Source organism: Molossus molossus, unplaced genomic scaffold (genome assembly GCF_014108415.1).
Source record: "Molossus molossus isolate mMolMol1 unplaced genomic scaffold, mMolMol1.p scaffold_m16_p_2, whole genome shotgun sequence".
Lineage (NCBI taxonomy): Eukaryota > Metazoa > Chordata > Mammalia > Chiroptera > Molossidae > Molossus > Molossus molossus.
In genome coordinates, this window is record NW_023425355.1 from 140,631,105 (window position 1) to 140,644,117 (window position 13,013).

At 38.8% G+C, this 13,013-nt stretch overlaps 1 protein-coding gene and 1 non-coding gene across 4 annotated transcripts in view; one reads left to right on the forward strand and one right to left on the reverse strand.

Annotated features, from left to right (window-relative positions):
- Positions 1-12,935, reverse strand: part of OFD1 (OFD1 centriole and centriolar satellite protein) — a 36,873-nt gene extending 23,938 nt beyond the window's left edge. For 2 of the 3 annotated variants that reach the window (XM_036270416.1, XM_036270415.1), the window contains exons 1-4: positions 12,271-12,518; positions 8,173-8,373; positions 6,366-6,434; positions 6,249-6,279 (exon numbers count right to left, since the gene is read on the reverse strand). In XM_036270416.1, coding sequence (XP_036126309.1) covers positions 6,249-6,279; positions 6,366-6,434; positions 8,173-8,373; positions 12,271-12,363 — 394 coding nt within the window. In that variant the 5' untranslated portion in view covers positions 12,364-12,518. Of the gene's footprint in view, positions 1-6,248; positions 6,280-6,365; positions 6,435-8,172; positions 8,374-12,270; positions 12,519-12,780 lie in introns of those variants that run through there. The other variant, XM_036270417.1, reaches the window with a different exon arrangement.
- Positions 5,476-5,609, forward strand: LOC118636841. The gene has a single exon (XR_004960810.1). It is a non-coding gene; the product is annotated as a U11 spliceosomal RNA (small nuclear RNA).
- Positions 12,936-13,013: the final 78 nt, after the last annotated feature.

Below are 13,013 nucleotides of genomic sequence, written 5' to 3' on the forward strand. Positions count from 1 at the left end.
ACCTGGACTTCAGGTTCGTAAACTAAATTCTAGTAGGATACACAGGAAACGATTCATTCCAGCTATCGGCAGAAAGTGAGATTAGAGAATACAGCCAGAAATGTCTACTTTTATTTTATTTTATACCCCTCTGAATAGCTGGAAACTTTTTTTCTAAACCATGAGTATCAATTATTTTAGAAGTTTTTAGTTTCTTAAAAGAGTTGGATGGACTCCTGCTTCTGCACCAGCCAAGTTAAGGGTTTTCTTTTGTTTTGACTTGAAACTAGACAGCTTTTTACTTCTCCTACAGTACGAATAAACTGTTCTTTCACACTGGTTTCCTTGAAGTTCTTCTTTGTCTCATCCATCTATCTGCTCTTGACCTTTTCCAGTCAGCCTGGTCTCTCCTCACACCTTTTGGCTACTGTTATGCTGAGGCCATGTCTTGGTTCCCTCTATGGGAAAGGTAAACAATGGGCAGAAATGTTCCTCAGATTCCCCCAGTAAGTGATCTTTTAGAGACGTGCTCTCCAGCCTGTTTTTCTAATGCTGCTACCTTCTCTCAGTTCTGCAGTCCCTTCCACAGGTCCCTATTACAGCCACATCCCCTCTATCCCCTGCCCCCACACGAACCCCCTCTAAGAAAGATTTGTCTAGTCTCGTTGATTTATTCAACCACTTAGCTCTATCAGTATGGACTCATGCATATTTACCTTATACTCTGGGTTGTAATTCATATATTATCATATAGCTCATTATTTATATAGCCCCAGCTTTGGTCTTTGGGAGCTCTTTCACTGTGGCTTTTTTTGTTTAAGAAATGATAGCTGTTTTAAACAACTGATTTTAGAGAGAGAGAAGTGGGGAGAGAGAAACGTCGATGTGAGAGAAATATATCTACACGCCCCTACTGGGTATGTGCCCTGACCAGAATAGAACCTGCAACCTTTCAATGCACAGGATGATGCTCCAACTAAGCCACACCAGTCAGGGATGGATTTTTTTTTTTTTCTTGAACAGAATTCTGGCACTGTAAGATGCTCCAGGTTCATCTTGTGTACATATTCTCTGCCCCAGCTCTGAAGTCAGCTATTTCTCCAAGGAGCCCTGGTTCCTATTATTATGGGATGGTTTCACAAACCAAATCTTAGTGCCCCAAACTGGGTAGTAAGTGTGCTCATTTTGCTACTACTGGACTATCATTGTTTCTAGCCCCTCTCAGCCTGCAGAGCAAGGAAATAAATGGTATGTATACATGTCTATAAATATACATACACACACACACATATATATATATATCTCATCTGTATCTATATGAAGCTAAACATGAGTTCATACTGATGTCTCCAACTAATCTACTACCACATGGATCATTCTAGCCTGCTCCCCTTATCTGTAAATTCCCATCCCAACTATGAAAACCCTGGCTTCTGCTATCAACTATCCATTTATTAAATTGTTTAATCACCAGCATCCCCATGAGAAATAACTTTATCATCTATATACAATCCCTTCTCCCTTAGCCTTCCAGTCTCCACTCACTTCCAAAGTTAGTTACTCAGCACCTCTTTTTTCCCACTCCCTTCAATGAGGTTACTACAGTTAGATAATTTTGTCTGCACTCCATCCTGGGATCACCTGACCTCCTATATTTGCATATATTAAGTTTCACTCTGTAAAGTTCTATAGGTTTTGACAAAGGTCTAGTGCCATGTACTGTATCATTACAGTATCATACAGAATATGTTCACCATCCAAAAAAAACAAACAAACCCTGTGCTTCACCTATTCGACCTCCTAGGCCTCCCCTCCAAATGCCTGGCAACCACTGATCTGTTTACCGACCTCTATAGTTTTGCCTTTTTTTAATGTCATATAAATAGAATCCTATAGCCCTGGCCAGTTTTGTTCAGTGGTTAGAGCGTCAGTCCATGAACCAATGAGTCGCAGGTTCAATTCTGGTCAAGGTCACTTACCTCATTTGCAGTTTGTCCTGGGCCCTGGTTGGGGTCATGCGGGAGGCACTCAGTCTGTCCATGTCTCTCACACCGATATTTGTTTCTCTCTCTCTCTCTCTCTCTCTCTCCCTCCCTCCCTCCCTCCCTTCCAATCTATCTGAAGATAAATGGAGAAATATCCTCGGATGAGGATAAAACAAATGTAATCATATAGCCTTTTTGACAGACTTCTTTCATTAACAACAGGCATTTAAGATTCATTTCTATTTTTGTATGGCTTGATAGCGCCTTTCTTCTTAGCACTGAATAGTGTTCCATTATCTGGATGTCCCACAGCTTGTTTATCCATTCACCTAATGAAGGACATCTTGGGTGCTCTCTATTCCTGACAATTGCAAATAAGGTTGCTACAAACATTCATGTGCAGGTGTCTTTGTGGACATAAGTTTTCTTTTCTTTTTTTTTTTTTATCCTCACCCGAGGACATTTTTCCATTTTTTGTTCAGGTAGAGTAGGAGGGGGAGAGAGGAACAGAGAGAGAGAAACATCGACGTGAAGGGACACATCGAGTGGCTGCCATCCACACGACCCAACCAGGGCCGGGGACAAACTGCAACCGAAGTACGTGCCCTTAGCGGGAACCGAACCCGGGTCTCTCGGGACCGCAGGCCGACGCTCTAACCGCTGAGCCAAACCAGCCAGGGCATAAGTTTTCAAATCAGTTGGATAAATAACTAGGAGTATGAATGTAGATCATACGGTAAGACTATGTTTAGCTTTGTTAAGAAATTGCCAGTCTTCCAAAGTGGCTGAACCACTTTGCACTCTCACCGGCAAAGAATGAGAGTTCCTGGTGCTCCACATACCAGCCAGCATTTAGTGTCCTCAGTGTTCTGGGTTTTGTCCATTTTAATAGGTGTGTAGTGGCAGCTCATTGTTTTAATTTGCACTTCCCTAATGACAAATGTGGAACATCTTTTCATATATTTATTTGTCATCTGTATATCTCTTTCGGTGAGATGGCTGTTCAGATCTTTTACTCATTTCTTAATTATGTTGTCTCTTTAATATTGAGTTTTAAAAGTTCCTTGTATATTTCTGATATAAGTTCTTTATCAGATGTCTCTTGGAAATATTTTCTCCCAGCCTATACCTTGTCTGTTCATTTTTTCAACAGTGTCTTTCACAGAGCAGCTGTTTTTAATTTTAATAAAGTCTACTGATCCATTTTTTCTTTCATGTGTCATGCTTTTGGTGTTGTATCTCATCAACTAAACCCAAGGTCACATAGATTTTCTCCCAAAAGCTTTATAGTTTTCATTTTACATTTAGATCTGTGAATTGTTTTGAGTTAATTTTGGTGTAAGATCTGTGTCTAGTTTAATTTTTGTGCACATTGAGGTCCAATTATTCTAGTACTATTTGTTGAAAAGAGTATCCTTCCTTCACTGAACTGGCTTTGACCTTTGTCAAAAACTAGTTGACTCTATTTGTATAGATGTATTTCTGGGCTCTGTTTTGTCCCACTGAACTATGTATCTATTCTGCCAATCACAGGTAAGGATTTTAACTTCCAGAAAGCAAAGAGCCAGTGTCCAAGTTTCCTGTCCTCATTAAAATTTTGCCTAGCTATTTTCTGGGCATCATTATCTCAGAAAGGAAAAATTAGGGGTGAGAAGAATGGGTGAGTGGAATCTAGAGGAAAAGTACTATGGCCATTCAATATATCCACACCCTTGGAGTACAGACATAGGAAGGTAAGACCATAGGTCCCTGTCAGAGGAGAGACAACAGTTAGGTATAAAATATCTTCCTACATGTTCTGTGATGGTCTTAATCTCTGAACTGGAAGATATAGATTTCTAAAACCACTTTAATTTTGGCTGTCCCTCTTGGGAGCATGCCCACACCTTTCCCCTCCTCCTTCCCCTCTCCTCAAGCATATCACCTTTACCTTCCCCACTAAGAATAAAAGTAAATAAATAAATAAAAATAAAACCACTTCAATTTAACAGTGGCTATTTTACTGTTAGCGCAGAGTTCTATCCAAACTTTGCCACTAGAATTCCTGACATGTCTGCTACTCATAGTCTTTCTGAGTTTCAGAAATTTTACTAGGATGCTGGGTGAAGTTGGGAGAGCTGTTAGCCAGATGTCTTTCTGAACCAGAAGCACTTAAAGAAAGTATGTGAAAAGGTAAAAAGCTATTTTTAAGGATAATATAAATACCTATAATAAGTGGATTATTTAATATCCCTTTAAGCCCCAAATTTCTTTCTGCAATAACAGTTAAGCTACAGACACTAGCTATATACCTTAGACCTGTGCTGTCCAATATGATAACCACTATTCACACACAGCTATTTAAATTTAAATCTCAGTTCTTCAGTCACGCTAGCCATATTTCAAATGCTCAACAGCCATATATGACTGGTGGCTACCACAGTGGACAGCAGAGACCCAGAGAATTACCCAAACAGCACTGGCTTAGAATCCAGAGTACAGGATCACTTACCAAACTGAACTTCCATATGAATGACCTACAGGCTGTCTCATGATCCAATTTACCTGTTCTCTGCTAACATTACTCCCAAGAGACCAGGCAACTAAATCACACACTAGTGGCTGGCAGAAAGTAGGTACACAAATGTTTGCAGAATGGCAAGTTCTGAATGAATGTCCTAGTGAGGGTGGTAGCAATGCTAACAAATGAAATCTGGGAGTACACAACATAAAAGGACTATTACATAATGTTGCAGATCATTTTAAAAGACTGAGAGAATAATTATGCATTTCAGGCAAGTTACCAGCTTATACTCATGTTACAAAATCCATTGTCAAATCTGGCCCACGGTCTGGCACCCACAGCAGTTGTGAAGGAAAAAAACTGTTTTCTGCCTTCTGTATAAGGAAAACACCCAGCTCTTCCTTACTACATCTCTCCTCCCTTGGAGTTTCATTTACTTTCATACAGAACACTATACAACACTGCACTTTCAAAATTCTGGTCACCAAATGTGTGGGGTTTTTCCCCAAAACAAGCAATTCTCTGTGACATCAGCTGGATGTCTTATAATTGAACTCAATTCTTACACCGTCTAGAGATAGCATCAGATAGTAAAGGGCTCAGTCCCACTCAGAAAAACATTTACTTATGTTTACCAGTTTATTCAAGGAAATTATAAAGGACAGAGATTAACAGGCAGATGGAAATAATGCGTAGGGTAAAAGGGTATATGGAAAGGGGCACAGAGCTTCTATGCCCTGTCTGAGCACACCACTCTCCCAGCACCTCCATGTGTTTGCCAATTCAGAAGCTCTCCAAACCCCAGGTTTGGGGGATTTTTTGGAGGCTTCATCACATACGTGTGATCAATCATCTATTTTTCAGCCCTTCTACCTTCTCAAGGGAATGGGAGTGGGGATGAAAAGTCCAAGCTTCTAATCATGGCTTGGTCTTTCCAGAGACCAGCCCTCATATAGGAGCCATCAGGAATCCATCCAGAGGTGCTTCATTAAAACAAAAGACACTCCTAAGAAGGGCTTCTATTGTGAGTGGCTCACGTATGACAACTTGATTGCTTTATGTGCAAAATCCACAGCAAAAGATTTTGGAAGCATGATTTTTTAGTGCCTGGGCACCTGGTGATCACTGGTTCTGATGCCCATAGAGGGTGGGGGGAGAACAAAAGACAATCCTATATCCAAGGAAATTACAAGGGTTTTCTGAGTTCTGTGCCAGCAACCAGGGGTAGAGACCAATATATATTTTTTCTTTTAGTTCATAGCAGTTATGGACTCTATGAAGGTGATTATCAAGGCTAAAATTAAAGTAATCTGTCAGATCTATCTAAACACTTCAGAATAAAATACATAACACGTCACTGAACAGATACTTCATTGTGTAAGCAAGTATTAATATAACACTCTATAAACTGTACTTGAGGGGGATATCTACAATATAAAGATACTTGGACAAACGTTAGTTTGTTCTTTTTGTGTGTGTGGAACTGTTCCAAACAATGGGTATCTTTACAAACAGAATCTTTCAATCTATCTGTAGGGTTACTGATACTGTCTACAGTTTTCTTATTTGAATATTTAAGAGCCATTAAAAAGAAGTTTGGAGGAAATGATCTACATTTGTCAAAACATTAGATGAATTGTTATGTTTACTTAAAAGGTCAGGTATTGTCAACAACAAAAAATCATAATTTAATTCAAATCAGATTCCCTATTCTTCCCCCTAAAAATTACTAGTTTCATACAAAAATGTTACTATATCTCTATAAAGATGAAAGGTCCTACCTTTTTTGTTTTCTTTACCAAATCCTGAAACCTGTTAAAAAATAATTTTTACTTTTATTCAATTATTCAGGTATCATTAACAAACCAAAGCAGGTTATAAAAACTAAATAATCCTACCAGTGATTTGTAGAGACTGGATTCAGGCTTGATTTTAATGAGTTGTAATAGATCCTGCAAAGTAAATACCTTAGGAAAAAAAGATTAATTAATTAGACATTTTTACATCAATGTTTAAATGATGAATTAGGATGTTTCTGAATATAAGATTAAGAACCATCTTCAGATTAAATAAGATTATAACTGTGCTCATACTATTAAATAAATTACAATAAACATATTGAGATCAAATGGATAAAATATTTTTCTTGATCATGTAATTAGCCTACAAATACTTCACAATGAAGTTGATATGTCTAACAGAAATGACAGAAATGGTTAATGCCTTACAGACGAGAAACACTCAAATATCTGATGAACCAATGACTACATGAGTGAATTCCAGGGTCTTTTAATTGCAATGAATTTTTTTTAAAGTATTATTGTTCCAAAATGTAAACAAACTAAATGTTTACTGTCTTTACAACTATGAATGACTAAGTATACTGAAAATAGTTTTAAACAAACATTTTGGGTAGCTATTCTTAATATATATTCCCAGTATAGTATGTATCATTTACTATATCTACCCTGAAAACATTAATGATTTACTTTCTACTGGTTTTCCTTTAAAAGAAAATATTCTACATGGTATTTTATAGTAGTAAACTAAAACTTTAAGTGTGTGAACTAAATTAATTACTGCTGTAATCACTATATAATTGACCACTGCTCATGCGATAAACAAAATTATGAAATGTAATTAGAGTCTTAGAGACTGATGGACCAAAAAATAATTCCTAATGTTGATAAATAAAATTTGGCTGCTAATGAATAAAGGTAGCATATTTAAATTTTAAGTTTTTCAGATACTAACACTGTTCATGATTTCTCAAAACTTCTGAATATAAAACTTTTGGGCAATTACAGATAAGATAGAGAGTTAAAACATAGGGACAACACAAAGAGTACATGTTAATGTCAACTATGGATTTCAGGTGACAATGATGCCACAATGCAGATTCATTGACTCTAAAAGTATTGACAATGAGGGAGGCTGTGCACACATGAGGGGGGCAGGCATACGGGAACTCCTCCTTTCTGCTCAATTTTACTGTGAACCTAAACTGCTCTAAAAAAATTAAGTCTATTTAAAAAATATAGGGAAAGTTTGTTGTATCTGCCTTTAAAATAATAAAGTGTGCCTATATGTTCAACAGTAATGGAGGAATATAGTTTAAATAATTAGAAAAGGTTAAAACATGTTTTAATATTTGAGAATGCCACAAATTTTTTAAAAATTAATCTATTCCTCACACCTCTTACATGATCACAAAGAAGAGAACTATCTAGAGATAGAGACCATGGCATCGTAAAAAGAGTACATTTTAGACATCTACATTTACAGCCCTGTGTTTCCACCTCGAAATCCTGTGACCTTGAGCAAATCACCCACCTCTGCAGACTCTGGTTCCTCATCTGGAACACACATACAACTGCAGTGTGACCAACCCAGTGCTGAGCTCCCAACAGTCAACATAAATGGCAGTTATGAGTCTTAGTCAAGTATGGGACATAAGATCAATTCTAGTTGTGAAACATTTTGTGATTCTACACATCACAACTTAACAAAAGACTAATGAAAATTCCAAGGAACTGATATATCAAATTGAGTCCTCCTTTGTTGCACTACACATAAGATGACTGAGAAATGGACCAAGTCAGCCAAGGAGCACTCAGCTACTGTGCAGCACTTTACTATCATCTGGGAAAAAAAAACAAACAGGCTGTTAATAGAAAATTCAGTAATTGGAAGGAAAAACTTTACCTTTTCTTCTGCCAAGCCACTTTCTGGAAAGAAAACCGAAAGTGAATACTCATAGCCACATCTTTGCAAGTGATCTGCCACTAGAGAGTTAGAAGCGCCTATTAAGAGGGCGCTCCCTTCCACTGAAATGGATGGGGGCTGCATTTCTCCGCTCAATACAGGCTGCATCAACTCCTGGACAAGCTGCTTTCTCAGCTGTGTCTATCACAAAGACAAAAAAGAGACAAGAAACAACAGGGAAATAACTTTCAGCAGGATTGTTAGCACCAGAGGTAACAGATTTGCTACATGAATTAGAATCCTTCCTTTTATTTCCACAGCAGTTCTAGATCCATGACCAGAAGTTAGAACTTATTTGTTGCACACTTTGTCTTATCCTGTGAGACAAGCAGCCCATGGGTTCTGGCCAAAGAAGCCTGTTTTCACTAGCTTCCAAGTGAACTGGGTGGTTCACCAGAACAGATGTAGACTCTAACTTGTCTTCTCTATGAGCCCATTTCAGCAGCTTTTGCTCAGGAGCAAGTATAAGAGAAAATTCCACTGCCTCCTCCCTTCTCTGTGGATATGAAAACAATACTGGGTGAAACCAGTTTATTGAGCATATAGATCAAAATAAAATTGGGTTCCCCAAAAGAAAATAACATGCAAGAGAGAAATCAGTAAATCCAAAGAAAACTTAAAAAGATACACTTTTATATACAGTATTTACATCTCAAGACATTTTATAAATAAGGAAATTTAGGTTCAAGGTGAGCAATTTTTTTCAAGGTTATAGCTAGTGTTATTATTCCTCTGAGTTTTAAGAAGATCTCTAAATTAACTGAACTACTGGATATTTGTTCTAATCTATTTTGCATATAATCTGGAAACATATCATTGGGTTGAGTTTAAGAGTATATTGCTTACATCCATGGGGTTCAATACTAAATAATATCTAATGTATTCGTATCAACAGAATATAAGCAAGAAACAGAGTTGCTATATCTCCATCTTCTATCCTTCAGCTAGATAGAAGAACAGTATATAACTACCGGTACAGAACAGGATTTATACATTGAAAATCCTATAGTACAAAAGACATTTACACTGAGCAGAATATACATGTTCTGCCTCATCTAATACAGTTCAGTAGCAGAAATAATAAAACAAGAAATGAGAAACTACAGCATGCTCCATCAGTAAAATTGAAAGGTGATTTAATGAGATTTGTAACATACTAAAGAAGTAATATATGTAATCCAGCTTAATTGATAAAAGTGATTCAGGGTGTCTTGCAAACAAGTACTGAAATAGGATAAAATATAAATGAGTGATATAAACAGGTTGAAAAGAAAATAAGAGTAAAGAAAATGAAATTACATTATAGATGACTTCCCATCTGAACAAATACAAAAAGCATGCCATCTAGCACTTGCTGGAAGAACCTGTAAGATTGTCTGGGGGCTTTCCAGCAGCCAAAACAAAGAGGAAAACCCATTCAGAATTAAACTTTGCAATGTCCCTAAAGTAAAAATAAGTAGAGTTATTGTGAGGGGAGGGGAAGTGGAAGAGAAGAGACTTGGGGATCCTCAGCACACCTCTCAGAAATTGACAGATTGAGTGGATTTAAAATATAAAAAAAAATTTATAAAATTTGTTTAATAGAGATCTATGACTTTGTACTTAACCATAAATACAAATTCTTTTCAAATATCCAAATAGAATATGAGTTAGGCCACTAAAACATTCAATAAATTTAAAAAATTAAAAGTCACCCAGACCACTGTCACTGAACTGAGAAAATAAAAATTAGCTCAGATTGCAAGATTAAAACTCTGCCCTGATATTGATCAAGCTGGAATTCCAGAAACAACAGCCAGCAGCAAACAGGAAACATTTCTCCCAAGAATATACGACAGCTATAGACTGAACAAGGCTAACATAATCCTAATACCAAAGCTGAACAAGGATAGCTCAAAAATAATTAGTCAGTGTCAATTCTGACTACAGATCTGAAGCAAAACACTATCAAATCTAATCCAGAAACACCAAAAAAGAAAAATTGCCATGTCCAGGAATGAGCATCCCACATTAGAAGGTGTATTAATGCATTATTCACTACAACTAATTCCAGATGGGTTAAAGTGTTAACTATAAAAACTGAAGCCTTTTTAAAAACTTAAAAGTGGCCCAGTCGGTGTGGCTCAATGGTTGAGCATCTACTCATGCACCAAGAAGTTGATGGTTCGATGCCTGGTCAGGCCACATGCCCAGGTTTTGGCCCAATCCCCAGTGGGGGGCATGCAGGAGGCAGCCAATTAATGTTCTCTCTCATGGATGTTTCTATCTCTCTCTCCCTCTCACTTCCTCTCTCTCTAAAGTCAATAAAGGAAAAAAAATTTTTAATAAATAAAAACTTAAAAGTGAATATTCATGCTATTAGTGGAGAACAATTTACTGATGCAGGAGGCAGCCAATTAATGTTCTCTCTCATGGATGTTTCTATCTCTCTCTCCCTCTCACTTCCTCTCTCTCTAAAGTCAATAAAGGAAAAAAAATTTTTAATAAATAAAAACTTAAAAGTGAATATTCATGCTATTAGTGGAGAACAATTTACTGAGAATAATCAGCAAAAATAAAAATCAATAGATTTGACCATATAAAAATATTACACTAATATTTTAGAGCTAAATTAAAATCGAACACTGAGATAAAAGTATTGCCACTAAAATGGAAAAAAAGATTAATAGTTTCTATTAAAAGAGTTCTTATACATTAATAAGAAAACACTAACACCCTAAAAAAATGAGCAAGAGACATGCAAAACAGACAAATGGCCAGAAAATATGTGCAACCTCATTAATAATTAAAGGAATAAATAGTAAAACAAGAGTTTCTCAATCTTAGATTGGTTTTTAAAATGTGGTGATAATGATATTGGAGTGAGACAAGCATTCTCAAACTGCTGGTGCACTATTACAATCTTTCTAGAACAAGACACTAAGAGCCTTAAAAAGAAATGCTCAGGCCCTTTGATTTGATTTTCCAGAATAAAGAATCATACACGAACATAAGTAATGCCACTTAATCTATCCTAGGCAAAAAATGAGAAATGCAACTGAAGGTTGTGCACACCTGGACATAACCTATTCATCATTTTAAGTTTAAAATATACTTCTGAAATATAAATAGTAATGAAAACACGTTTGAAGTAATCCTACTCCTTGTTGTTAGTTTATATATACAATGTATTCATAAATAATTGCTGCCCAAGTTAAATATATCCAACAGGGGAATGCTACATAAATTACACATACATCCAAACATGAGCCTGGTGCCATTGAAAATGAGGATTTTGAGAAACTTTGAAGGACACAGGAAAATACTCACCATAAAATATTGATCTAATAAGACACACACATACACACACCCTTATGCCAATGAGTGGCTGTGTTAGAGATAACTTTCCTCCTTTATGTCCAGTATTTTTCAGATGAGTTACAAAAACAATGGGGGAGAAGAAAAAAATCAAAACAAGCTCACTTTTCCTTAATTTCCCATTTTACGTGTAAAATATACTTCTGAAATGTATACCGTAATGAAAACATGGCTGAGGTAATCCTATTCATTGCTGTTAATCCTACTCTTTGCTGTTAATTCATTTGCTGCCTGAATGAAATCTTCACACCTTTTAATATATTTTAAAGAAGAAACTTCTCATTGGTCAAACTCTTCTACGGTAAGCAGTACACTTAATGTTTTCTGAGGTGCCAATGTCCTTCCCTCATTCGTGACTGTTAGAAAACCACCTATTCAGGAACCTATAAACCAGTTTCATAAAACAAGCCTAAGTTGACTACAATGTGTTCCTGCTCCAAAGTGACTGGCTCCCATCCTCCTGTCAGTTCCCCGTGCTGGAGCATTTCTGAGCCCCTTCAACGCTCAAGGACTGGAGACACGGTCCCGGGACCACGAGGCACACAAAGCGTCCCACGTCCTCACCAGTCCGTCCACGGATCCCATTCTTTCCCCCACCGAGCCGCGGAGGCTTTCACGGCGGGCTCCGTGCTCAGGGGACCTGTCCCAGTCAGAGACCAGAGAGAGGCCTGAATCCGATACCTTGAGCGTGTCCAGGACACCCCGGTCCTTAAACGTCTGGTACAGCCTTTTGCGCAGTTCGTCTTGACTCAACACGTCATATTTGGGGGGCATGGTGGGTCGAGGACGCTGGCGGGTTACCGGGCAGGCAGGGGGATGTGAATTTCGGGAAACCGACTAGAGCCTGTCTCGGGAAAGCCCGAAAAGGCCGGGCGGGGACGGGCCCTTTAAGGAAAACCAACCAGCGGCTCCCTCCCCTCCGGGGCCCCCTGCGGGGCCGCGCTTCTACCGGGTGAAGCCTCCGGCGACCGCCGGCCGCCAAGCCGGCCCCGCCCACCGCGTCGCGGCGGGGACGAGGGGAATCCCTGCGCTGGGAGTCTAACCTGGGCGACCGGGAAGCGGCAGGAACTAGGATACTCAACGCTCGGCCGCCCACTCCGAACTAGGAACTCTGACAGGAAAACGCACTTCCTTCCTGCGGGTTCCTAACGGTGGGTGGAGTCGTGTACTCGGCGCGAGCGCGACTCTCACCGGCAACCGCAGTGTAGCGACTTCCAGGGAAGAAGCCGGGAACCTCGAGGGCCTAGGATGCGAAGCACCACGTGAGTCCCCACAGCTGAGAGCCGGTCCCGCCCTCTCCCAGAAGCCCGCCAAACCGAGCCATCCTAGTGTGAAGCGTTAGGACGCCTGACTGAGCGCGCCCCACCCAACCGCCGGAAGCCCCACCCACATATCGCGAGAGCGTCAATTCAGAGTCTCGCGAG